The 26,247-nt window shown below is 39.8% G+C and overlaps 1 protein-coding gene across 1 annotated transcript; it reads left to right on the top strand.

Moving 5' to 3' along the window:
• The first annotated feature begins 2,498 nt into the window (after nt 1-2,498).
• Nucleotides 2,499-25,907, top strand: LOC135219918 (conserved oligomeric Golgi complex subunit 6-like). The gene is made up of 7 exons (XM_064257132.1): nt 2,499-2,626; nt 15,151-15,261; nt 17,254-17,417; nt 24,148-24,325; nt 24,446-24,615; nt 24,983-25,203; nt 25,699-25,907. The coding sequence occupies exons 1-7, from the start codon at nt 2,513-2,515 to the stop codon at nt 25,890-25,892; spliced, it is 1,152 nt and encodes a 383-aa protein (XP_064113202.1). The 5' UTR covers nt 2,499-2,512; the 3' UTR covers nt 25,893-25,907.
• The last annotated feature ends 340 nt before the right edge of the window (nt 25,908-26,247 follow it).

Below are 26,247 nucleotides of genomic sequence, written 5' to 3'. Positions count from 1 at the left end.
TTGGGGGTTGGGGTTGGGGCAACAGCCGCCCCAAGACTCTAGTCCCCCCACCCCCTAAAGCCCCCAGCATAAATATATGAAATTTCTCGGAAATATTACGTTTCTTGATCCTTGTCTGTCTACTAGCTACCAGTGATGATGAGATAAACTGGGAGTATATAATTTTTACTGAAATACCTTGCTCATGGGGCTTCAAAAAACACATAAAAGGCCTCAAAAGAAAAAACAAACAAGCTGATTAGGCTCGCTTCGCTCACCAAACTGTCTTTGCCTCCCAACCCCCCAACAAAAGTCTGAAATGACGCCCTTGTTTAGATTCCTTAATTGTAACCACTTCGGATCCTTATGACAATCTCAGTGAATGTCGTATAATAAGAAAGGGGGTTTTGTCAAAGCAAAACCGATTAAATCTTACTTAAGAATAATAATATCCCAAGAACGTTTGGACAGTCCAACCATTAATGTCACTTGCATCTGAAACGAACAGTTTAAACTTGGACAAAACTTAATTCATTAGACTTTAAGAGAGAAAATCAAGAAACATAACTTCTTCATTATAAAGGCAAGAATAATATTATTATTCGCTGTGTTGACCCTAAGCGATTTTTAGATATCCATAAAATACTGTACTATTTTTGCCGGTAATGCAGTTCACTACGATTTATTGCTAACAAAATAATAAATTACTATTTTTAGTGATTAATTTCAGTCCCCGAAACAGATTATGTAATTCTGTACTGTTCAAATAAAATCAACACATTAATTGTTTACATGTAGGCTAATATGTTATTATTATTGATAAAAATCTAGCCTACATCTAGTTAGTCTATAACTCATGAGCATTTCCTAAGCATGCTTTCTTACTCCTTTCAATTTTGCCTTAAAATACAGGCAAAGCCATTAAAATAAAACCAATTTACACCTCTGTAATCCCACTGACCTTGTCCATGAACTCTGTGCTCATGCCAAAAACTGACCTAATCGTGGGCGCCATGGATCCATCCAGAGACCAGCCATGTGAGGGTCTTCTCAAGAATTTGTCTTTTACTCATAAAATCATAGTGAGGAAGTTTTGTGAAGATTGTTTTATTTTTTTAATTATTGTAAATATACGACATGCAAATTTCAGTGAACTTCAGTCAGTTTAATATTAGTACAATCCGAACCTGTTTCCTAAAGCAGAATGGTACGTCTCGTTTAATATTTGGACATTTATTTTGGTTATAGGCACTAAAAACATTTTCCGTATGTCTTTCTTTCGCCGTTAAATTTCCAGCCATTTTATAATGGTTTTCGTTTTGATAATCTTTTTCATCTTCATGGTATTCTTTATCGCATTTATTTTACCCCGAATGAAAGTTGGCTAGAACCAAAAAAAGGCCTATGTCGTTGTTTTGTAAATGTTATCTTCATTGAAACTGTGGTTCTCTCTAAGCCAAGAATATACAGAGATGACAAATCTGGAGTTGTTGTTGCTTTAGATAAAACCACCTAATTTTTCAACTGCCTCTTGCTTCTAGAGCAGCGCAGCCCGTATAGAAAAATTTGCTATTATTTCACGTTCGTTCTGTCACTTTTTAATCACCAGTAAATCCTTAGGCAAATAAATATATCAATCAACTTAAATCTCGTTAAAATCCAATAACATTTCTTTCATATTCGTCCTTACAAATAAGAAACCAAGTCCAAAATATTTCTTAATGACAGTAAGTGAGGACAAATTCTAAAACAGCAAGTCTATTTCCTGGGAATATCGGCGTCCTCGTATCGTGGAAACAATTATAGATTCTTACTTACATTTCCCCATATGACACTCGAACTGGTTTACTCTTGATCCTTCCTTCTATCTTTCCAACATCGCTTATAACATTATATTCTTATAGGGCCATTCCATACTCGGGTGGAGCTTAGATTCATTATCATCTGAACTTTTCAGTTTGAATGTGACCGTTTCCTCTCTCTAACAAAATGTTTCTTGAAACACCTTCATGTGTGCTGATAATTTCATTGTCCCTGGTGATCAAATGCGAAGACAAGCTACTTATTTCTGTATCTTCTCGATTCATTTCTCAGGTTCATTAAGTTTTATAGGCAGGATATGTATATGAGATAGAAGTAGGCAGTACGTTGCACATTGTATATACGTCGGTAAAATGACTCCAATACTCTAAAGATTTGTTTTGTTTACATGTTGCTTGACTAAATTATATAATTTTCCTTAGGCAGTGCCAGTATAGAGTTGCAAACAATCTGTAAAACAATTAAACACCGGGGTACAATAACTCAGAATGTCATTTTGGGTATTATATACGCATGTCAGTACAATTTATTCAAACTAAGAATTCTCCAAAATATTAAGCTTTTTTCACTTAAATACTATTAATATAAATTTATATACAATTTTTATCATTCAAATGTTGCTTAAAATTCAATATTTGTCAAAATAAAGGCAAAATGGTTTATATGTGTCTTTTATGTGACCTGTATTTAATAGCTGTCAATGTAAACAAAGATGGGGACTGACACGGTGGCAGGGAGCGAGACCGCTACCGGGGAAAAACCTTCCAATAATCCCCTATCTCGGAAGATTAACAAGATCTTAGAAACTAGGCTAGAAAATGACAAGGTAAAAATAAAATGCAATTTTATTTACTAAGTTTTCTTGGTGAAATAAGTCTGAAATTAACGTTTTAAGAATCCCTTCCTTCCATGGAAAGTGATCTAACCTGTAGGATCTTATCCTATTTTAGAGGCCATTCGGCCAGAGTTTAGGTTTATTTTCACATTACAATATTCAAATTTACTAAAATTAACAGTTTATATTTAAATGAGGAGAGTAAAGGGTTACCTATTCCTCTGAAATCGGCTAATCCTAGTCTGCCTACCTACCTACCTACTAGGGTAAAATATCACAGCAGGCCACCTACAATCAACGCTAGCCACCCTCCGAAAAAGTACATTATAACGCGTCCTGACACCCGAGATGGGCATCAGTCGCGACTTCTTGTTGGTGAGAAACGGAGCTAAAGACCTCTACTCTCCTTTCGAAGTAAGTATTTTCTCCAAAGTTAGAAATTAAGGCCAAATTTTAAGATTTAAACAGAGGGTACTGAAAATGGCGCCCACGGCAGTGGAAATCTCACCAAAACGCTTTAGAAATTTTTACTTACAACTAAAAATGTTTCGAAGATTGACGCCATCTCGATGTTTACGGAGTCGCTTGTGTCAACAAACTTTCCATTCCTGTGATAAATCCGCACACCACTTGTACCCACAGACGCTGGAGCACTTTTATCACAACATCGAAACACGATTTCTCACAACAAACAAGCCAGGAGTAAACAGCTGTTTTGGTAGAAGATGACGAGAGCGTGCTCTTAGCTAATTTTAAATAAGTAGTAAAACATCAATATTTTACATATTTATGATGATTACTAATTTGAAAATATTCGTTATTCTTGAAAAAGTAACTCGACTCTGACTCAAATTTAAGTAATTATTTTTTCTGAATTAGAACGTTCTTTTAAGTTCTGTATTATGACGTCACGACATCTTGACTTTCGTACCTATTGTAAATAATTGCTATACTCAACTGTCATTGCAGAACAGTTTACCAGTTATTCATGCAGATTGTTATCAGCTATACATGTAATTGTTATAATCGTAATGCGCATATATATCTTTATTATTTACTTTTTGGATATATGAAGATGTTTTACTGCTGGATTATCGCCGTAGTGTGACGCAATCGTTTCGGTACATGGGCCTCTGTCTGTTTTCGCACCATAAGAAATTATGGGGCCGAATTTGCAATGACCAGAAAGTCGTTTTTTAAAAGAGGAAAGTTAGCATTGAGGGGCATATGTTTTGACTGAGAAAAATACAAATTTATTCAATAGCTAGCTTGTAAAAAATACTTGGTTATAAAAAACTTCGTTTTATTGTAGTGTCTTACCGAACAATTATAGAGCCGTGATTTCCACGAAGGGGCGGCAGGATACTAAATTCAAATTTAGCGCGTCGGCTCGCCAACACTGGTGGTGATGACGTCATCTCCCTCCACTCGCGGGAGAACCAGGTACAACTGCCCAGGTGAATCCAATTCTTTTCCTGCCGGCGTCCGGTGAAACATCGGTGGTCGGTGCGGTTTGGATGACTTTGCTTCGCTTTTTTTCTTGTGAAATTGATCTTCGGAATTGGTGAAGTACTCTTTTTTGGCGTTGTTGTTATTTTGCTTTTATTTAGGCGTTGCCATGTCGGATTCTAGTCCGTCGGGAGTTAGGTTTGCATCTCAGGATGTAAAACTAGATTATCCAAGTTAGAATATGATTCTCACACTAAATGTGTTAAGTGTAGGGGACAGGTTTGTTCAGCAGATCGAACATGTAACGAGTGTAGTGATTGGACTGATTCTCAATGGAAGTTTTTTAGTTCATACTCGGAGAAATTAGCTAAAGACAGAATTAGAAAAGCAGCGCTGGGAGGGAAAGTAGACTTAGCTCCGCTTCGTCTGCGATGCTTCTGTTCCTTCTGTTTTCTCCTCAAATTGTTATGTCTCCTTTAACTACACCACCTCCTATTCCTCCTACTAATCCGCTTCTCCGGCTTCCCGTGTAGTTTCTTCCGACACCTCCATTGCCAGTCTGGAATCGAGGCTATGATCGAAATTTTTCGGTACTAGCGAATACGGTTTTTGCAACTTGGTAATTCAGTTAAGACGTTTTGGAGAAAGGCGGCTTCAGGTAAGAGTGTAGTTGAGGGTGCGTCTGTCTGTCCTGACACGTCTCCTAGACAAAGGTCACTGTCCAGCTCCCCCGCACCGGGGAGAAGACATACCGGAAGTCCAAGGGAGTCGATCGGGATTTGCCCACAGACAGGCGCCTCTCTTGTTGAGCCTGTTGCGCCTCAACAGGGCTCGGTTAAGCGTTGGAAAGGTGTTGCGTTCAGACGCCTTTCGAATGATTCAAGCGATTAGTCTCCGGTCGCGCGGCGCTCTTGGCGAGATTCGCCCGTTTCGCGTCCCTTAAAGAGGCGTTCAGGCGCCGATTCTTCGCCTCCTCCAGTCAAGCGGTATAAGGAGACTGAGAGTAGGGTTGCGCGCGACCATTAGCGGCCTCGTTCGTCGCCTCAATCTGTGCCTTTTCGGCTCCATCTACTAGTAGAGATTGTGGTTTTAGCGCTGTAAGCTAGCAGTTCTAAGGGTGTTTCTTTAGGCGCTTTTTCGTCTGTTACGCCTGATGCGCCTGTTTCGCCTCGAATTTCGGCGGCTCCGAGCGAGGCGCAAGTAGTTTTTCCGCCTCCTGCTGAACATTTAGGCTCTTCCAAGCCTACGTTAACTGTTTTTGATTCGTCTCTGGCGCCTTTGCGCAAGCAGTTAGAGATGTTAACCAACTGGATGAATGAGTCCAAGGGTGGTTCGAAACCTTCAGATCCGGTTGTAGTTCCGTCTACTTCTTCGGCGGTATCGGAGAATGAAGAAGAAGTAGAGGAGGAGGATTCACATCACCTCTCGTGTTATTCACGTCTCCTTAGATTTCTTCTGGTATCTATCCAGATTATTTTGAGAAAGCGGCCCCGCGCTCCCCAACTTCGACTTTTTTGATGAGGAGGAAAACTTCAGACCCTCTCCTCCCAAAACTTGTTCTATCTAAAGCGGTTAGACATTCGTTGAAAGAGACGGAGAAATGGATGTCTATGAAAAGAGACTTAGGGAAGGCTCTTTTGCTTACCCTCCCTCTAAGTTGCTTCGTAAGAGGTATAGGTTTTATGTAACTGGGGGGGAAGCTCCTTCTCTGGAGTTTCTGCCTCCTCCCAGGAGACGTTCTCCAGTTTGTTTAATCGACTCCTCTAGAAGATCTTGCTTTCGCCGCAGCGAAAGTTTTCTTTACAGCGCCTGAGTTGGACCACGTTGTAAAGAATCAATTTAAACTTTTGGAAGTCTTTAGCTTCCTTGATTGGACTATTGGCGCTTTAGCGGCCAAGATCGAAGACGGTCCTTCTCTTTCTCAGGAGTTAGCGGAGGATTGGATTGGTGTTCTGTCCTGTTCCTGTGCGACACAATCCATTAGGGATGTTATGTGATGAGTTTAGCTTCACTCACTCTCCGCCTTTGGCACTAAGGAAATTACGCAACGGCAACTTGGTTTGCTCCTTTTGTGAAAGATAACCTCTTCCAGACGATGTAGTGTTGTCAATTTCGTCTGCGCTAGATAAGAAATCTACTTCGGATTTACTGGCACAGTCTACTAAGAGACCTAAAGCTCCTGTGGAGACTGTTCCTTCGGTTTCTCCTCTGACCCAAGCGCCTTTTCGAGGGAGAAAACCCAAGCGCTTCTTTCGGCCGAAGTCGAATTTGCGACCTCAGTTCTAAGGCCGGCGGCCAAGGTAACAACCTTCAAATGAAAGCTCGGTTCTTCATGCACCAGTGGGAGCCAGGCTGGCGCTGTTTGGGAGGAATGGGAAAACAGAGGGGCAGAAGCCTGGGTAGTGCAAGTACTCAAGTTCGGCTATCGTATTCCTCTCGTTTCACCTCCCTCGCTCTCACCTGTGCCAATTCCATTCCAGGCATACTCTCCGGGCTCAGACAAATTTCTGGCGCTAGCCGCAGAAGTGGAAGCGCTTGTCTCAAGAAGCGATAGAACAGATAGAAGGGGATTTTCCTCCAGGCTTTTTACAATCGCCTTTTTGTAGTTCCCAAGTCATCAGGGGGCTGGAGGCCGGTTTTGGATGTGAGCGCCCTGAACTTGCATGTCCAGAAAACAAAATTTCATATGGAGACCACTCGGTCGGTTTTCTGGAGTCCATCAGACAGGGGGATTGGATGGTCTCTCTCTGGACATGCAAGACGCTTATTTTCACATTCCGATACATCGCGAATCTCGGAAGTACCTGAGGTTCATGTTCGAAGGCAAGGTGTTTCAGTTTCGGGCGCTTTGCTTCGGACTAGCAACCGCTCCTCAAGTTTTCACCAGGGTTCTATCCCCGATAGGAAGCTGGCTGCACATATTAGGAGTAAGAATCTCCTCTATCTGGACGATTGGCTTCTCCGTCGGAATCAGAGAGTCGGTGCATGAAGGACCTTGGAACAACTCTGGATCTTGCCAGAAAGTTAGGAATTCTGGTCAACAAACAGAAGTCCCAGTTGGTTCCATCTCAGAGCATCCTTTATTTGGGGATGATTCTGAATGCTCAAGTTTTTCGGGCTTTTCTGTCCCCGAAGAGGGTTCAAGGCTGTCTGGAGACAGTTCAGGAGTTCTTGGACAAAAAGGTAAGTTCTGCCAATCAGTGATGAGGCTCCTGGGCAAATTGACGTCAGTGGAGAAATTTGTGACGTTGGGAAGACTGCACATGAGACCTCTGCAGTTTTTCCTGAGAGCCTCTTGGTGCAGGAAGACACAACCAGACTCGATTACCTTTCCTGTCACAGATCAAATAAAAGAGGACCTAAGGTGGTGGCTCTCTCGAGCAAGGTTGGAAGAAGGGTTAGATTTACGACCCATCCTCCCGAACCTACAGTTCTTTCCGACGCATCGAACACAGGTTGGGGAGCCCTACTGGAATCAACGGACTTCAGGAGCTTGGTCGGAGAAGGAGAAGAAGTTTCCACAATAAATGTAAAGGAACTGTTAGCAATTTTCTTGGGGCTCAGACAGTTTTCGGAGCTTAGTAGAAGGTCGAGTAGTGGCAGTGCATTCCGACAACTCCACGGCTCTCTCGTACGTGCGGAAACAGGGGGGGGACTCAGTCATTTCTCTCTGTACGAAGTACGCCAAGGATCTCCTCCTGTGGTCAAACGAAGCGAAGGTTCAGCTAGTCCCGAGATTTGTTCCGGGAAAGATGAACGTCCTGGCGGACGAGTTAAGTCGTCAACAGCAAGTGTTACCTCTGGAGTGGACTTTATTGGACAACAAGATTTGTCAGAAACTTTGGCGCCTTGGGACGACCCGTCAATAGACCTGTTCGCGACATCAAGGAACAACCGTCTTCCTCTCTTTTGTTCGCCAGTCCCAGATCCTCTAGCTTGGTCGTGGACGCAATGCTGTTGGATTGGTCGGGTCTGGAAGCTTATGCATTCCCTCCGTTCGGTCTAATAAGAGAGGTGCTGAACAAGTTCATGTCGCACAGCAATGTAACGCTAACGTTATCGCTCCCTTTTGGCCCAGGAAAGAGTGGTTCCGGACCTTCTCCAGTTGTTAGTAGACTTCCCCAGACTTCTTCTCCAGAGAAGTGGCTTCTCAAACAACCTCACTTCAAGAGGTTCCACCAAAACTTGTCCGCTCTAGCTCTGACAGGGTTCAGACTGTCCGGAATCTTGTCAGAGCGAAAGGATTTTCAAGAAGAGCTGCAGAAGCTATCGCTCGTTGTAGGAGAGAGTCTTCTAACAAACTCTATCAAGGGAAGTGGAGAATCTTCAGAGAGTGGTGTAGAAGTGCTAAAGTCTCTACTTCTGCGACCTCTTTAACAAGAAATAGCAGATTTTCCTCTTCTATTTCTTAGGAACTCTAAGAAACTGGCTCCTTCGACGATCAGAGGATATAGAGCCATGCTCTCTTCGGTTTTTCGACATCGAGGTTTGGATATTTCCTCCAATTCAGATCTGTCGGACCTCATTAGGTCTTTCGAAACCACTAAGCTCCCGCAGCAAGATACAGTGGCTTGGAACTTAGATGTGGTGCTTAAGTTCCTCATGGGGCCACCGTTTGAGCCTTTGAAGTCGCTTCACTCAGGAACTTGACTAAGAAGGCACTCTTTCTTATTGCACTAGCTTCTGCTAAGCGTGTCAGCGATTGCACGCTATAGACAAAAGAGTCGGTTTCTCTCAAGGCAATGCTGTATTTTGGCAGGGCTATTAAGCAGTACTGTTTGCCACTAAGGGTATTAGAGGACAATCTTCTAAGCTCTGAACCTCGGTTCAAAATCCCTCTCGTCCTCTTTCTAAGAATGCTATATCGTTCTTTATTAGAGAGCTTATCAGGGAAGCTCACTCGCAGTCCGAGAACGACAATCTTTCCGTTCTGAGAGTTAAAGCTCACGAGGTTAGAGCAGTGGCAACTTCTTTAGCATCAGAAAGAATTTTATCTTTAGCTTCGATTCTTCAGAGCACGTTCTGGAGATCGAATTCGGTTTTTGCGAGTCATTATCTCAAAGAGATAGAAACGGTTTTCGAGAATTGTAAAACGTTAGGTCCGGTGGCGGTTTCTGGCATGGTGTTGGGAGAAACGGCACAGGGGTCGTCACCTCTATGCTAACTTTTCACCTTGAATAGGTTGTCGAGTTCAAGGGAAGCTGGGGGTACTGAGTACCTGGGATACTCACCAGTCTGTTAGGTCAGATTTTACAATGGTTGGGTATATGTGTTTTTAAATCTGGTGTTGGTGACAAATGTTTTGTATGATTGAATTTCTGGTCTTAGCCCAGGGCAAGGGCAATCTTTGTTGTTACTATCCTCCGTCAGTCAGCCTTGACTCGCTTGAACTACGGAAGGATTTTCCCACTCCTGTAGAGGCTAACTTTGGTCAAATTCCAATTCCTCTACATTAGTAAGAAGAGCACCGACCAGAGGCAGTAACAGTCTGCTGTAGCTCTCTTACAACGGTAAGGTACAACAGACACCTTGAGTGTTTACTGGTATTGCAATAAATGTAACCATTTAAAAATACTAGTGGTCCACTGAATCCCACCTTCCCATAAATGTGTAATCAGCTCTATAATTGTTCGGTAAGACACTACAATAAAAATGAAATTTTCATTATTAAAATGAAGTTTTATTGTATACTTACCGAACAATTATGATTATACCCACCCTCCTCCCCTTAGGTGGACGGACGGGCAGAAAGAATTGGATTCACCTGGGCAGTTGTACCTGGTTCTCCCGCGAGTGGAGGGAGATGACGTCATCACCACCAGTGTTGGCGACGCCGACGCGCTAAATTGAATTTAGTATCCTGCCGCTCGTGGAAATCACGGCTCTATAATTGTTCGGTAAGTATACAATAAAACTTCATTTTAATAATGAAAATTTCATATTGACAACTAAGCAGCATGTCTACTATGGGTTTCAGAGACAGTGCAAGCACGTTTTTGGGCAATATCTATTTCTGTAACGAACACTCGTAACAGAACGAGATTTTGCTATAGTGCATTACACCCAGTGCCGTAATTTATAAGGGTATCGTGAATCACTAATCGTAAAGAATAACGACACTTGTCCTTGTACCAAGAGACAAAAACTCCATTATGCAGAAAAATGGGATACGAACAGCGTATAAAGCTCCACCTACCCTCTCCCCAACCCCCCCCCCCCCCCCCTCCACCGCCATCCCTTTTCTTCTCGTTCCTCCGCCTTCCTTCTCTCTCTCTCTCTCTCTCTCTCTCTCTGTTGCCATTCGGGTATGTGTTGACCCTCCAAACTGGGTATAAGACTACACACAAAACGTTGAAAGGTTGGTGAAATTAGGCTATGTATTGGAAGTATATATACATAAATATTAAAGCAATTTTATCATTATTGCATTACTATGACAACTATAATTCATGGAAACAGTTTATAATAATGGAACGGCGTATGTGTGAAGCCTCCACTAATGTGGCAACGATGATTTTGCCATTCTTAGCATGCAAACATTAAAGCATGCAAACATTAAAGGTTACATTTATTTCTGGCATACGATTATTAAAGAAATTCAAAATACTAATAAAGACTGAAATCAATGAAAAGTGCTAGCAAAAACAAAAAAAGCAAAAAAAAAAAAAAAAACGTAGTCGTTCCTCTAGCACTTTCCGTATTCGTTCCTCTATGGTTTTGTCGGCAGCCAGATGTACGAAAACGTTAGAAACATTTGATTTTATCTACTTTAGAAATATTTGTAATTTTTCGGGGTAATTTGGTTGCAAAAAAGGGATAATATACATGAATTAAATCAAAATTTTTAAATAACAAAGTAAATTTAAACTAAATAACGAGTAAAGTAAACAGTTTAGGGAATCAAACTTTGCAGTTTCGTCGTCTGTCGTCGTCTGCTGTTCGTAATTGTGTTTATGGCGCGCTGCGCTTAGAAACCAGGAACAGCAACGGGTTTAAAGTGCAATGTGGAGTGAACTGAGACCAAAATGTGTATAATAACAATCAAATAAGCACTGTGGAGTTTCAGTTGTGATGGCAGTAAGGATAAAAACCGCCGATTACAAGGTAAGAATGAATTCAGTTCAAACCATAACCCCGGGAATAACAAGTTTCATACTTTCACTAATATAGGCAACAAAATGTTGTTTTATTGTGCTGATTACAACTGCAATCTTGAGTAAGATCAATAAACGTTACATACATACGCTAACATTGTTCAAATGAGTGCTGGGAAGGCTGGGGAAAGATGGTGGCCGTCACTGATGAGAACCGTCCATGCAAAACGTAGCCGCCATATTGGATTTCAAAACTGCCTTGAAAACATATTTTACGAAGAGCTCACATGCTTATTTTAGTTCGTATGGGGCTTTCACATATCACAATATGTTGACGAAACTTCAGTCTTTTAAATGGTATGCTTAGAGTTGCAATTGTATTCATGTTTCACCAATTAAATATCGAGTGAATAAGACCCGTCCACCGTGATGAGGGTTGGCCTGTCGTGATATTCTACCCTAGTAGGTAGTAGCTACAGTAGCTCCGACTCCTCACTCTGCATTTGCTCCGGAGATTACCCAAATTTGATGTTTTATTCTGTCATATGCCAGCTGCCCATAGCACCAGCAGTTTACCTGCCAAGGGTAGCCTAATTGTCTTATTCTAGTTGGGTAAAGTACTGAATGGCCACTTGGCGACCACGTCTACCGTAGTGCGACCACCTTCCCCGGTAACCTAAGATAGACATCAGTCACGAGCCAGCGTCCGTGGAAACAACACCGCGAGACTTCCACTTTACTCTCAAACTAGGGTAAAACACCGCTGTGCGAACAGGTGGACACTGTACCATTGCGCGGTCACTTTCCCAAAAATTACGGTCACTTTCCCAAAAAATAAGTTTAGCACTTCCAGTAATCAGAATTAGATGCCTGTCATAACCCAACCAGCATGGAAACAACAGCTCAAGACCTCTGCTTTCCTCTCCCAAGTGTTTTCTCTCAAGTCACAAAATAATGCCATAATTTCTTGTTAAACAAGTTCATGAAAGTCTAGCCATGCACAGTGCAAACTTATCCCCATGACGCTTTCTGTTTAGAAGATTGGTGCCATCTCGATGTTTGCAGAGTCACTTGTGTCAACAAACTTCCCATTTCCAGTGCTAAATCCACATACCACTTGTACCCATAAATGCTGGGACACTTTCTTGATAACAGTTAAACGACAAGGGTGTTTCAGCCTCCAGACTGCTAAACGTAGCTATTGTTTAGGAAGAAGAAGAAGACTCTGCTAGATAACATTTAAATAATTAGTTAAAGACCAGAATATTGTTGTGAATTGCATATATTTATTATGTATTCATGATAATTCATTTGAAAATACTCATTGATGTAAAAGTAACCAGATTCCTGACACAAATTTCATCAGTTTTGCTGTGAACATTAGCTACAATTATTTTTTGTGTTTTTCTATTCTTTTCTTTTTAATATAGGTATATTACATACAGTATAATGTATATTACATACATAATGTAAGTTTTGGGTAATATAATGGTGTTTTAAGAAAGTATTTTGAAATTAGGACCTTTATTTCAGTCCTGTATTATGACGTCCAGTTATTCATGCAAATTGTTATCAGCTCTTCATGTAATTGTTATCATCGTAATGGTCACATAACTTTATTATTTACATTTTGGATATGTGAAGACATTTGACTGCTGGATTATCGCCGTAGTGCGACACATTCACCTTCACTCCCTGAGCCACTTGTCTGTTTTCACACTGTAAGAAATTAATGTAGGATTAAATGAAGAATTTGAATACGTACTTAAAATGAGAACTCAAAAATTTTCAATACTAATGATATCTTGTTCCAATTATAATTTAAACTTTCATAATGCATTTTATTTCACATTTATCACTGTTGCCAATTGATATGTGAAATTAGCACATCTATTTGTAGTATATACACAAATATTAACTCAATTTTATCATTAATTGCATTACTATGCCAACTAGAATTCATGGAAACTGTTTGTAAAGGCATCGTCGTATGTGTCAAGTTCCACTAAATTGGCAACGATGGTTTGTCATTCGTAGCACGCAATCATTAAAGGTTGCATTTATTTCAGCCATACAATTATTAGAAATTAAAAAAAGAAATTAAAAAAAGTCCAAATATTAATATAGACTTAAATCAATGAAAAGTACTAGCAGAAAAGTACAAATTTTTTGTCATAAATGATTCACTCGCTGATGTTTTTGGCAGCCAGATGTATAATAAGGCTGAAAATTTGTTCCCACCACAGCTTTGCTGTAAACAAACTCTCACATATTTAAAGGGGAATTTGGAGCGAATTAAGAACGAAATATGTATAATTACAATCAAATAAGCACACTGGAGTTTTATTTGTGGTAGCAGTTAGGATAAAACCACCGATTACAAAGTAAAAATGCATTTCAGTTCAAAACATGACCCTGGGAATAAGACGTCTCATACTTTCACTGGTATAGGCAACAAAATGCCGTTTTATTGTGCTGATTACAACTACAAGCATGAGTAATATCAATAAACATTACATATATGCGCAAATATTGTGCAAATGAGCGCTGGGAAGGATGTGATGGCCAATCTGGAGACGAATGGGGCAATCTCAAAGGAGATGCCATATTGGATTTAAAAACTGCCTTGAACACATGTTACAAAGACTTCACATGCTTATTTTAGTTTGTATGGCGGTTTCATATATCTCATTTTGTTGACAAAACTTTAATCTTTTGAGTGGTATGCTTAAAGATTTAATTGTATTGTTGCTTCACCAATTAAATATCAAATGAAAAAAGTGATCTTTCTTCGAATGAATGGTTACACTTTGGTCATTTACCCTATTAACTATGAAATAGACTTTAGTTTCCCCTAACATACAAAGCTGGGTAAAACTTGAGACAACAGCCACGCCCCTATGGTTCGGTAACTACTAGTTTATGTGCCAAATGGACGTTATATTTAGTACCAGCCCCGTGCAGATGAATGTAAAAGATGAAAATTGTTAATAGGCTACTAGGTATACAGATGAAAAAGTAACGAATGGTAGTATATATTCTGATTGGCGACTAGACTGGAGTAAGGCTGTGGTAGTAGACTTCAGTTTTACTGACTTTAGTACCAAAAAGTGCCAAAGAATTAGGTGTGTATGGTATTTCCATGGGTTGCTGCAGCTTAAATGCAGATTAAAGACATGGGCTAATTCACCAGGGATGGTTACACTCTAACTTAACCTAACCTAAGATCCTTGCTTTGCTCTGCCTTGTCCAGAGAGTTGGGGGGGACGGCATTTTAACATCCTCTGAACCCTCCTAGCATGACATCGTGCATAGCAGAATAACATTTGCACGACTGTTTTGCCATATTATCTCAGTATTTACAAACATGGTGGATGTGCCTGAGTAGCCTTAGGTTAGAGTTGTAGACTACTTTCATTTTATTTTCCTGTTAAAGCTTATCAGCTGAGAGGATGAATTGTAACTAACACTCTTGAAATAAGATGTTAGAGACAACAAGCATTTCAGAAGGGAGGTTCTGCAGAGTAGAGATGAAAAGCCAGAAATGGTTTCTCTCGGATGTAAGGTTTACCTAGGCCTAGCTAGCTTCCAGAATTGGATCTTGATCTTGCTAGGCTAGTATGTTGTAATTATTCAATTGCTGCCCTGCCCCAGGCTACTTGCTTTGGTAGGTCAGGGGTCACCTATATTTTGATTGTTGCCAATTTACTGGGCTAGGTTTTCTCTAGTACTTCCCCTCACTAACATTCTATACTCTCTATGATTCATTATTAAAGACTGGTAGTAGCTGCCTTTTAAAGCATTTTGAAATTGGCTGTCAGCAGTCTGACAGTGATGGGTACACTTTAAATGGGTGTCATGATGAAAACCTACAGCAAGTTATCCCAATCTGACAGTAGCCCCTAACAAGGGCTATTACATAGAATAATACTACTATTTAATGTTAGCTTCATCACAGAATTTATTTTTCAGGATACTCTTGATGCTCTCAAAGAGCTATCCACCTTCTTCACAGAAAATACCCTGAGAAGTCGACGGAATTTAAGAGGAGAGATTGAGAAGCGAAGTGTGGGCATCAGTGAAGTAAGTAATGGAGATATTAACTCAAAACAATAAACTGTCTTACAATTTTGTCTATTGTTTTGGCAGTTCTTGATTTTTTTTTCTAAGTTCTATGTTGACAAGTCTGTTTTGAACTCTCTTAAGTTAGGTACAGTAAAGCCTCTTGTTTGGAATTAACATTTCTGACAGCTATATCTACACAAATCATACAAAATTTGGGTCAGTTAGCATGCTATTGACATGTGGCCTTAATAATTTTATAATAAATGTTTTTGATGTTTATTTTCATTTGATTTTTATAGATATATTAATTTTTTATGCTCTGTGTAGATAGCACAGTGCAAGACTAATTTTTTGAAACTCAGAAAACTAGTTAAAATGCTTTAATAAAAAAAATGATAGAATATTTTATTTCAGGGATATCGTTTAAATTCTTGCATTATTTCTTTCCTTTGCAATACTGAGTACGAGGTCAATAAGCCCAACATTCATAAATCATATCGTCAGATCTATTGCTCTATACCTCTTAAGTAATGGTTCTTAAACCTTAACCCCCTTTCCCTTCCTCAGGCATTACTATATGTATATAGATCCTATGCCTCTTAGTTTGGCAAATGTTAACTAAATATAAACCGGGCTTTGTATTTGTATAGTATGTATGTTAATTTAGGCATGAAATACGTATAGTTTTTTTCTTTGCAGTAAAGTAATTTTGCAAAGCTATGTTTCAGCTGTAACAGAGATATGCAGGAAACATCTAGTCAAAAATCTTATACTGAAACCAAATATCTTACTTTGTGGTGAACACGTGACTTTTTCACAACTTTGTATAAATCATGTATTGACTTATGTTATCTGAATATAGCTAGTATTATAGTTCCATTTCCCTATTCCTATTCATTCATTTTCATGATCATACTGATAATTTTGATAGACAGTAAAATTACAAAACTAATTAAGTTTTTAATCTTAGTATTGTGCATACTGCATCAAAAATTAACAGCATCCTCCTTAATCACTTGTTTATCCATCGTTATACAGCATTGGGAAACAGAGGACTCTTAATACATCATAATGTAACATTTTTGTAATTCTTTTCATCTCACAATATTTACTTCTATTCTTTTTTTTGTCTGCTTTGTGGCTAGTTCCACACTTTTATTTTATAGTTTGTGAGACATTTTGAAACATTTGAAAAGTTCCTGTGGAAATCGGTACAAAATCAAAATTGTTATAATTCTTTGGTTGACAAACACTGCTAGTCGTCATTTATGTCTAATTTTTATCTACATATAGAAACAGCTTGGATGAGTATTGTAGTACAAGATAGTACTTGGAATTCCCGAGCAAAAGTTTCTTGAACAACTCACAGCCTCCTGTTCCCCCAACCTCATTTCTTTTCTCAGTATCCTTTTGATTGTTGTTACCTTCTCTTTAAAATAGGATTGAACCATGTAAATCACCACTACATTTATCTGTGCCACATTAACTCCTCTGTTTATTCAGACTACAGATTTATTTTAAGAGTTTACAGGCAGCAGAGTCATGCATGTCACTGGTGTTAGTGCCAATCATCATCACTTGAGCAGTTGTCAGTAACATCATCAAAATTTTGACGTAAATTGGACCCAAATGATACTTAAGCAATTGAATGTAGTTCACATCATAGCTGATGTCATAACACTCATAACACACCATGTTCCATGTGCAATTGTCCAAGCAGTCCATAAACCCCCTTGAATATTAATGGATTCATTTGCTAACTGTGATGCCCTCATTTTGGAAAATTTGTTCTTCAATTGAGACAGATTAATCAACAATACTTCAACTGATTTAATTGAACTGAATTATTTGTACTGTATTTTTAGTTGTTTTACTGTTATTAATTCACTTTTGCAGCTTCCAATAAAGATTGTATTTTATTTTTATACCATAAATAAATCAGTTAAGTTTATTAAACATTGCTGTAGTATATCTACAGAGTTGCATTTGAATGACTGGCCATCATTACAGGAGTTTGTGTCAGCTCTTCGAGAAGTTAAAGAATCAGTAGATGCAATGTATAAGGAGGTGAGCTCAATGAACGAAGTATGTGTCGACATGAAGCGAAGATTACAGGCAACAAAGAGTGAGACTAGGCATCTTATTCATCAGACTAACTCCCTTCAAAATCAGAGGTATTACAGGCATAAATGCCTTTTACTGTGATCTAATAGTTTTCTATGAAATTAAAAGGCTCATAAAAAACTGACAGTACCTAAGGACCAATTACTGGTGAATGATATGAAACTTTGAAAGCCCAGTAAATTTGTAATGGTCACAGAAGATTGCAATTTGGTGATATACATTTTTCCAAAGCAATGAAAGCTCATTTTTCTTGTGAGCTTCGGTAACTTCACTACTGTCATACATACTTTAAATTATCTATGATTGAAATGCCTTTTCATATGGACACAGTACTTCATTTTTTTACTTGAAAATTTTTAATATTTATGTAATTTTTTCTTCATTATATTTATGCATTGTTGAAAGTCCCTGTTTTTGTTTATGTAACTTACCCAGTACTAGTTAAATATCTACAGTTTTTAACTAACGGCAGCTAAAATTTGAAATCTGCGGTAGCGATTCTTTTTTGTTTTGGTATGGTAATAGCCCCGCCCACTATCAGGGGAGAAAGGAACAACTTGGCAAAGAACTGACAATTTGTTTCTGCCAGTTGACAATGGTTTGGTATTAGAGTCGGTTCCCTGTTGATCGCTAACTGGTGAAGTAGAGTTTCCTGTTGGTGGCTTTTTGCTTAGAATTTTTTTGACATTGACGATGTCTGACGCTAGTTCGTCGTCAACTTGTTATTGCAGCAAAGGCTGTACATAATACAAGAGAGATGTCCTTAAGATATAACATACACACAATTTGCACTTCATGCAGGGGTCAAATTTCTTCACCATCGTTATCGTGTGAGGAATGTATAGATTGAGACATTAAACAATGGAAAGTTCTGTCTTCTTATTTAAATAAACTAGAAAGGGATAAGAAAAGAAAGGCTAATCTTAAACATGACAAGGTCAGGATAGTAGTTTTGACCTACTTGTTTCCATACCTGTCATGTCTCCTATACCTAACTCCTCAGTTGACGACCCCCAATGCTATTGCCAAATTAGAGTTGAAGTTGGAGTCGAAATTCAACCATAAATTTAATATTATTTTGGAGTGTATGGCTCAATTAAATTAATTTAAAACCATAATGGAGAAAGTGAATAAACAAAGTGTTGACAGTGCAAGTGAAGTGTTAGTAGAGGAGCTGGCTATCTGTCCTGCTGATTCTCCTAGGCAAAGGGCCCCTGGCACACTCCCCTGAACCTGGGAGAAGCCATACTGGAAGCACAAGGGAGGTCAGCAGGGTCTGCCCTTCGGCTAGACCTGATGCGACTTCCCAGGCGTCTCATACAGCCATTGGAAAGGTGTCTTTAAGGAAGTGTAGAAGCTTTCATCGAGCTCTGAAGCTTCCAGCCTGGAGATTAGACACCAGTGGCACTTTAAGGAGAAGTCTAGGGCACTGACGAGGCCATTGTCAGGAGCGTCCACTTCCACTCAGGTGCCTTCCAAGAAGTCTTAAAGGATTCCTGTGGCACAGGATCAACCTCTTGTGGTTTCTGGGATTCTCCAGAATGTTTTTCATTGTTTTGCGAGGAGGACAGTAGATCTTTCAAAGAGCTTCTTCTGATAGACGTAAGGATGCTAGTACTTCTGGCGCAGTGACTACTGAATGCCTATCGGCGCCCGTGTTTGTTGAACCTTGTGAACCACCAGTTACTCCTGGTCATTTTGTCTGTGTTGAGCACCCATTAGCATTCTGGCTCAGGAGCAGCCTGTAGTGTCCGAGAACCCATCGGCACCTGCTCTGTTAGATCTTTCCCTGGATCCAATTAAGAAGAAGTTGGACGTCATTTTCGACTTTTTGAAGAAACCTACAGCTATTCCTCACCTGACTTCGGATGGCAGAGAAAGAAGCTCCTAAGGAAGCAGAAGAGGACTCTTCTTCCACAGTATACGGGTCACTTCTCCATTACCTCCTTCGAACATATCCTACCCTTTTTACTCCAGCAGCTCCTGCTTTGCCACAGTCTACTTTTATGGTGCACAGTCAAACTGCATCAGAGTAAACTCATTCCTAGGATGGTGCTTTTGATGTCTGCTAAGAAGGCTATAAGAAAAGCAAACGATTGGCTTTCATTAAAGAGAAAGCAAGGAAATGCCTGCTTCACCTTTCCTCCAGCAAAAAGCTCTCAAATGAGATATTTTTGTTATGCCACAGGAGAAGCTCCCTCTTTGGTGTGGCTGCCTCTGCCCAAGGGGACTTCTCAGCACTTGATTGATCTTGCTAGGAGAGCAGCTTTTTCCGCAGCTAAAGTGATGTTTTCATCAGCAGAAATAGACCACTTATTACGTAACCTGTTTAAGCTGTTTGAAGTGGGCAGTTTTATGGATTGGGCAGTAGATGCTCTTGCTGAAAAGACTAAAGAATGCCCTTATCTTCCTCTAGAATTCGTGGCTGATGTGCTTAGCAATCTTTCTTGCTTAGATGAAGGAGTCAGAGACAGTGCACATGAATTAACCTTCCTTTTTACTTTGGGAGTCCTGAAGAAGAGAGAACTATGGGTCTCTTTTACTGCAAAGGGAGTCACTTTCTACCCAAAAGTCTGTTCTTTTGTTCTCTCCCTTAGTCAAGGATTTCCTTTCCCACAGGACGCTGTGAACGACATTGCCTTGTCCCTGCACAAAAGACCACACGGGATCTTTTAACACAGGCTTCCAAGCGGCCTAAAGAACCTCCTTTCTTATCCTCTAGATTAGAAACAGTACAAAGACAGCCCTTTCGGGGAGGAAGAGCAAGCCTCTCTTCCAGGACTAGACCTTGAGTGCGTTTCTCCAGTAAGTCAATTAAGAAATTGACCTCGAAACCTGCAACCAAAAATTGATTTACAAGTCCTCCTTGCTCCAGTGCCCCGTACGGGGTAATGCCCTCACTGCACCTCATTCGGTGCAATGTAGGCATTACTTAAGGTTCTTTGCAGCATCCCTTCGGCCCCTAGTTGAAACTACTTTATTCCTTTGACTATAGCTCCTTTCATAATCTCCTTCTTTCCTACTGTCCACCCTCTCCTAACAGTTGTTTCATAGCGCAACTGCGAGTTTTTCCTCCTGTAACCCTTTTCAAACCTTTCACTGTCAATTTCTGTTTCAGCACTGAATGGCCTTAGTTGCCCCAGTGATTGGCATAATGCCAAAAATCTATATAAATCAAATCAAATCCTTGTTCCAGTGGAAGCGATACTCCACCTGTTCTGGGAAAGGTGGAAGGAAAGAGGTGCAGAACAGTGGATTGTTCAAGTCCTAAAAGAGAGCTACTACAATTTTATTCCCTTCAGGGAAAAACCTCCTTCAGTCAAGAGTCTCATTGGCTTGATTGCACATTCCAAAAACTCAGAAAAGTTTTTGGCCCTCTTGTAGGAAGTTTCTGCACTTTTTTCCAAATATGAAGCTTGTAGAAGACGAGCCATCTCTCTAGTGAGGTTCTACCATTGCTTGTTTGTAGTACCAAAGACATCTGGAGGATGAAGACTGGGCCTGAACATGAGTGCTCTGAATTTCTTTATTCAGAGAATGTAATTCAGAATGTAAACCAACCATTCCAATGTAGCATCCATTTATCAGGGCAACTGGATGGTGTTAGTAGATATGCAGGATGCAGATTTCCACATCCCCATTCATCCTTCATCAAGGAAATATCTAAGGTTTGTGTTCCAGGACCGAGTCTTCCAGCTCCAAGCTCTGTGCTTCGAACTGTCGATTGCCCCCCACCCCACCAAGTCTTCACACGCATTCTAGCTCCCCTAGCAGGTTGGCTTCGTCTGATGGGGATCAACTTCGCCCTGTATTTGGACGATTTGGACCAATGCATGGAGAACCTTCACAAGACTCTTCATGTAGCCCAACAATTGGGTCTCTTAATAAACTTACAGAAGTCCCAGCTGGTCTTGTCTCAAACAATAGTATATTTGGGGATGACACTGAACTTTCGAGTTTTATGGGCTTTTCCATCCCCCAAGAGTGGAATCTTGCCTTGAGACAATAGACAAATTCTTGTCTCTTTGCTCATGCACAGCAAACAAATGGATGAGTCTGCTTGGAACATTAGCTTCCATAGAGTAGTTTGTTTCACTTGGAAGACTTGACATGAGAGTTCTGCAATTCTACCTCAAGGCCAGCTGGGACATGAAGAAATATCCAGACTCGTTCAGCATTCCTGTTTCCCCAAAGGTCAAACAACACCTGCTTTGGTGGAAGTCAGAAGACAGGTTGTTGGAAGGAAAACTGCTGTTAGTTCAGAACCCAGACCTCAGCTTCTACTCTGATGCGTTGGACATAGGTTGGGGGGCTCTTTTGGAAAACAAGTTGAGAACAGTTGAGAGACCACATCAATGTAATAGAGTTGAAAGCAATTCATTTAGGGCTTCAGGCTTTTGCCCCAGAAGTAGCGGGGAGAACTGTTGTAGTGTACTCCAAAACACAACAGCTCTTGTACATCGCCAAACAAGGGGAGACTTTTTTCTTCTCTTTATGCACGACAGTGAGAGACCTTCTGGTTTGGGTGAAGCAGAATCAAATGTCCATTGTAACAAGGTTTGTTCAGGGATGAATAAACTTATTAGCAGACCAATTGAGCAGAGGAGACCAAGTGATTCTGACAGAGTGGATGCTGAATCAGTCGGTCTGTCAAGAACCTTGGAAATTATGGGGGAACTCCCATAATAGATCGCTTCACAACTTCCAAGAATCATTGCCTTCCACTGTTCTGCTCTGCAGTAATGGATCCCCTAGCATGGACAACAAATGTCATGCTACAGGACTGGTCCAACAAATATCTGTACACCTTCCCTCCATTCAGGATGTTGAGAGAGATCCTGAACAAATTCAAATCATACAAAAATACATCAGTGATACTGATAGCTCCCTTCTGGCCCTTAAGAGAGTGGTTCCCAGAACTTCTAGAACTCCTCAGACATTTTCTGAGACTGTTCCCTCAAAGAACCAGTGTTCTCAGACAGCCGCACCTCGGACTGTATCATCACGGACTGTCAATTCTAGTTTTGACCACCTTCAAACTGTCAAGAAGTTGCTCAGAGCTAAAGGTTTTTTGAAGGCAGTTGCACTCTATGGCAAGACGCTGACATCAGTCCTCTGCAGACGTCTACCAGCACAAGTCGATTTTCTGCACTAGGTGCAGAGGCAATAAAGTCTCAACTTCAGAAACATCTTTGACAGAAATAACAGATTTTTTGCTATTTCTGAGAACTTTTAAAGGATTGTCTACGTTTACGATTAAGGGCTACGGGTCAATGCTCAGCTCAGTGTTCTGAGATTAGTCGTGGATCTCTCAAATAAGACACTTCTGATCTCATGAAGTTCATTCACACTTGCAAATCTAAGAGATCTGCTTTAGTGTCTTAGAACCTCAACGTGGTTCTCAAATGGCTTTCGGAACCCACTTTTGAACCACTTAGTTCTACATCTTTCAAAAATTTGACTAGGAAGACATTATTCTTGATTACTTTAGCAACCACCAAGAGAATCAGTGAGATTCAAGCGATTGACAGAAGGGTATGCTTCTTGCAAGGTGACGCGATATGCTACTACACTTTGGGATTCATTGGCAAGAACAAATAACTGACAAAACTCTGGCCTCATTCTTTCAATACTTAAAATCTGAGATACCTTAAGGTCGGACAACAAGGAAGGAGTACACTGTCCAGTAAGAGCTCTTAAGTTCTATCTACACAGAACTGAGATCCAAGGAACCTCCAGTAATCTGTGGTGTTCTGTGAAAGACCCATCTCGACCTTTGACTAAGAATGCTCTTTCTTTTTTCTTAAGAGATGTGATAAGAGAGGCACACTCTCAAATTGGAGAAGAACTTCTTCCAGTTTTTAAAGTCAGACTACATGATATTAGAGCTGTAGCTACATCCTTAGCTGTCAAGCCCAATATCTCATTATCTTCAGTTGTTCAAGCTACCTATTGGAGCTTCAAGTCAGTGTTTGCTTCATTCTACTTCAGTGACTGCAGTACCTTAGGCCCTTTGGCAGTGGCAGGCATGATACAGGGGGCTGATGCGTAGGAAGTGTACCTTCCTTCTTTTCTCGTCACCTTAATAGAGGTTGTCGAGTTAATGGGGAGTCTGGGGGTACTGTGTCCGGGGTACCCTCCAGTCATAGCATTGGATTACTCCTTCATTTAAATCTCCCACTCTTGTAGTAGGCGACCCTTGGCTATACTGCCATGCCTCTACAAAGTTAGATGAGTGCCAACCAGAGGCTATAACTTGCTTCAGCAGCTCTCTTACAGGTAAGGAACAACAAGCATTTTTACCAATGCTGGCAAATTTTTCTGTACTCAAAGTTATTACATTGCCTAATATTTTGGGAAATAGAATATGCCCTTGTATCCCACCTCCTGTCATTGTGGGATCAGCTATGTAATTACTTGATAAGTTACATGTATTACAAAAATGGCATTTTTATAATGAAATAATTTTTTGTATGTACACACTTACCAAGTAATTACAGATTTGAGGTTCACCCACCTCCTCTTCCAAGAATATAGGGCACAAACAAATTGACAGGCCTTTGCCTAGTTGTTCCTCTCTGCCCCGATAGTGGGCAGGGCTGTTCTTGCACCAAAACAAAAGAATCGCTAACACGGCTTTCAAATTCTAGCTGCCATTAGTTAGAAACTATAGCCATGTAATTACTTGGCAAGTATTATACAAAAAGTTATTTTTTTTTTTTTTATAAAAAAATTGTCATTTTTAGTTTTTTATTTACTGTACCTCATATATTTCTACAGCCATAAATTGCATATGCAAGAAAAGGTTGCAGAAGCATTTGTGAAAACTTTCCAATTAGCACCCGATGAAGTGTCAGTCATCAAAGGTTCTACCAGAGAATCTCCAATCACTCAAGAATTTTTCACTGTGCTGGAAAAAACACAGAAAATAAGGAACAGTACAAAATATTTACTTCAGGTGAGTATATCTCGTATAGTTTTCATTGACATAAATATAGATATTGTTCAGAATCATGTTATAAGAAGCAAAATGAATTTCTTTTCATGCATATTGTACTTACTATTAAATAATCCTCAGACTGGTCATCAGAAGACAGCATTGGATGTTATGGAGCAGATGAATGTGTGTCGCGAAGCAGGTCTAGAACGTCTTTATCGGTGGTGCCAGAGTCAGTGTCGTTCGCCAGATCCATCTCCTCTCCTTCCTCAGGCACTTGTTGCCCTTCAGGAAAGACCAGTTTTGTTCAAGTAAGTGCAGGTCACTGAGATAAGTTCGTTCGTTTGTAAAAGTGTTGAAGATAATTTTATATATAGTATGTTGATGATGGTGAATTTTATATATAGTATGTTGATGATGGTGGGAATTTCTTTTATTGTAATCTGGTTGTGTTTACTAAAGCACCAAGTTAAAGATTTCTCCCTAATTGCTATTTCTCCTTTCATATTGTCTTTCTTCTAACTTACTTTACACCCTCTCCTAACAGTTGGTTCATCATTATTTTCAGCATTGAATGACCTGACAGGTCCCAGTGCTTGGCCTTTGGCCTAAATTCTATATTCCAGTTCCAATTCTCCCTCAGAGAGATAGATTTCAAAATTAATGTTTCTTTTACAGTTTGGTAGTTGAAGAATGGGTTGTGGTAAGAAGAGGCTGGCTTGTTCGAGGGTTCTTAGATGCCCTCACAATTGGAGGACCAGGAGGAGCTCCCAGACCAATCGAACTGCAAGCACATGATCCATTACGCTATGTGGGTGATATGTTGGCTTGGGTACATCAAGCCCTGCCCTCAGAAAGAGAAGCAGCTCAGACTCTTTTTGCCAAGTGCACAAATATTGGTAGGTGACCAGTTTAGTTTATATTCATGGATGAAATTTCATGTAAATAACATTGAAGCATTTGCAGTTTATAGATAAATCATAGGATTGGACAATTATTGACTGAAAATTAACCTATTAAGGGATGTAATAGCAAAAGGAGAAAGGACTTACATATATGAATTTTTTGGATCACAGAGCAGTAATTATGAACTTTATTTTGGAAACCTGCAGCTCTTAGTAATTTCTTTTAAATGTAAGTGGGCATACAAGCATTATACCCTTTATGAAATTAATAAGGGACTTTTTTTATTTTCCTTTAAATGAAGGCCCAAGATGGAACATCTCAGATGATGATAATGTATTTTTTATTAACAAAAATTATTTACTGAAATGCTGTATTTTATGAAATAGTATTTTAAGCAGTATATATATTGCAGGTATGTAGTATATAGTTTATGAGATGTATATTGCTTTACTGTGTCTTATTTTAACCAGAGTGGTACTTTATTACAGATCCAGCAGAGCAGACTCGTTCAACAGTTGCCAGTATCTCAGAAAGTGTTTGCCGTCCCTTAAAAACAAGGATAGAGCAAATGATAGTCATAGACCAAGGCCGGGAGGGTAGTAAAAAGCCTGTGCAACTGTATAGAATCAGTAACCTACTTCGCTTCTATCACAATACAATTTTGCAGGTTAGATTGTTTTAATGTTATTTGTTTGCCTTAGGGTATATGGTAGCTCATTTTACAGTTCTGTTCCATATTTTTAAACCTTCATTGCGATCTTACTTCTACTTCGTGTTTAGCTCATCTCTAAATTTATATTTGTAAGAATTTGTTGTTTGAGGATTTTTATTTAATGTGTAAGTTGTACTTAATATTTCATGAAATTGTGAATTTAAGTAATAACAATGCATTGTTTTTTTTTTACTTTAGTTAGTTATCAGAATAAATCCTTTTGTGAGTATAAGATTACATATTAGTATTATGTATACTGTGTACAGTACATAATAATTTAACAAGACCTGGAGTGACATTTGTAGTCCCTTGCAGGGCTTATCTT

This window comes from Macrobrachium nipponense, chromosome 1 (genome assembly GCF_015104395.2).
Source record: "Macrobrachium nipponense isolate FS-2020 chromosome 1, ASM1510439v2, whole genome shotgun sequence".
Taxonomy (NCBI): domain Eukaryota; kingdom Metazoa; phylum Arthropoda; class Malacostraca; order Decapoda; family Palaemonidae; genus Macrobrachium; species Macrobrachium nipponense.
This window is presented reverse-complemented; position numbering and strand designations above follow the sequence as displayed.

Bases quoted from the DNA above. Each gene is read 5' to 3' on its own strand.
- LOC135219918 (XM_064257132.1), top strand. From the start codon at position 2,513: ATGGGGACTGACACGGTGGCAGGGAGCGAGACCGCTACCGGGGAAAAA. The intron at 2,627-15,150 runs GTAAAAATAAAA...TTTATTTTTCAG, and splicing joins CTAGGCTAGAAAATGACAAG to GATACTCTTGATGCTCTCAA. The intron at 17,418-24,147 runs GTATTACAGGCA...ATATTTCTACAG, and splicing joins AACTCCCTTCAAAATCAGAG to CCATAAATTGCATATGCAAG.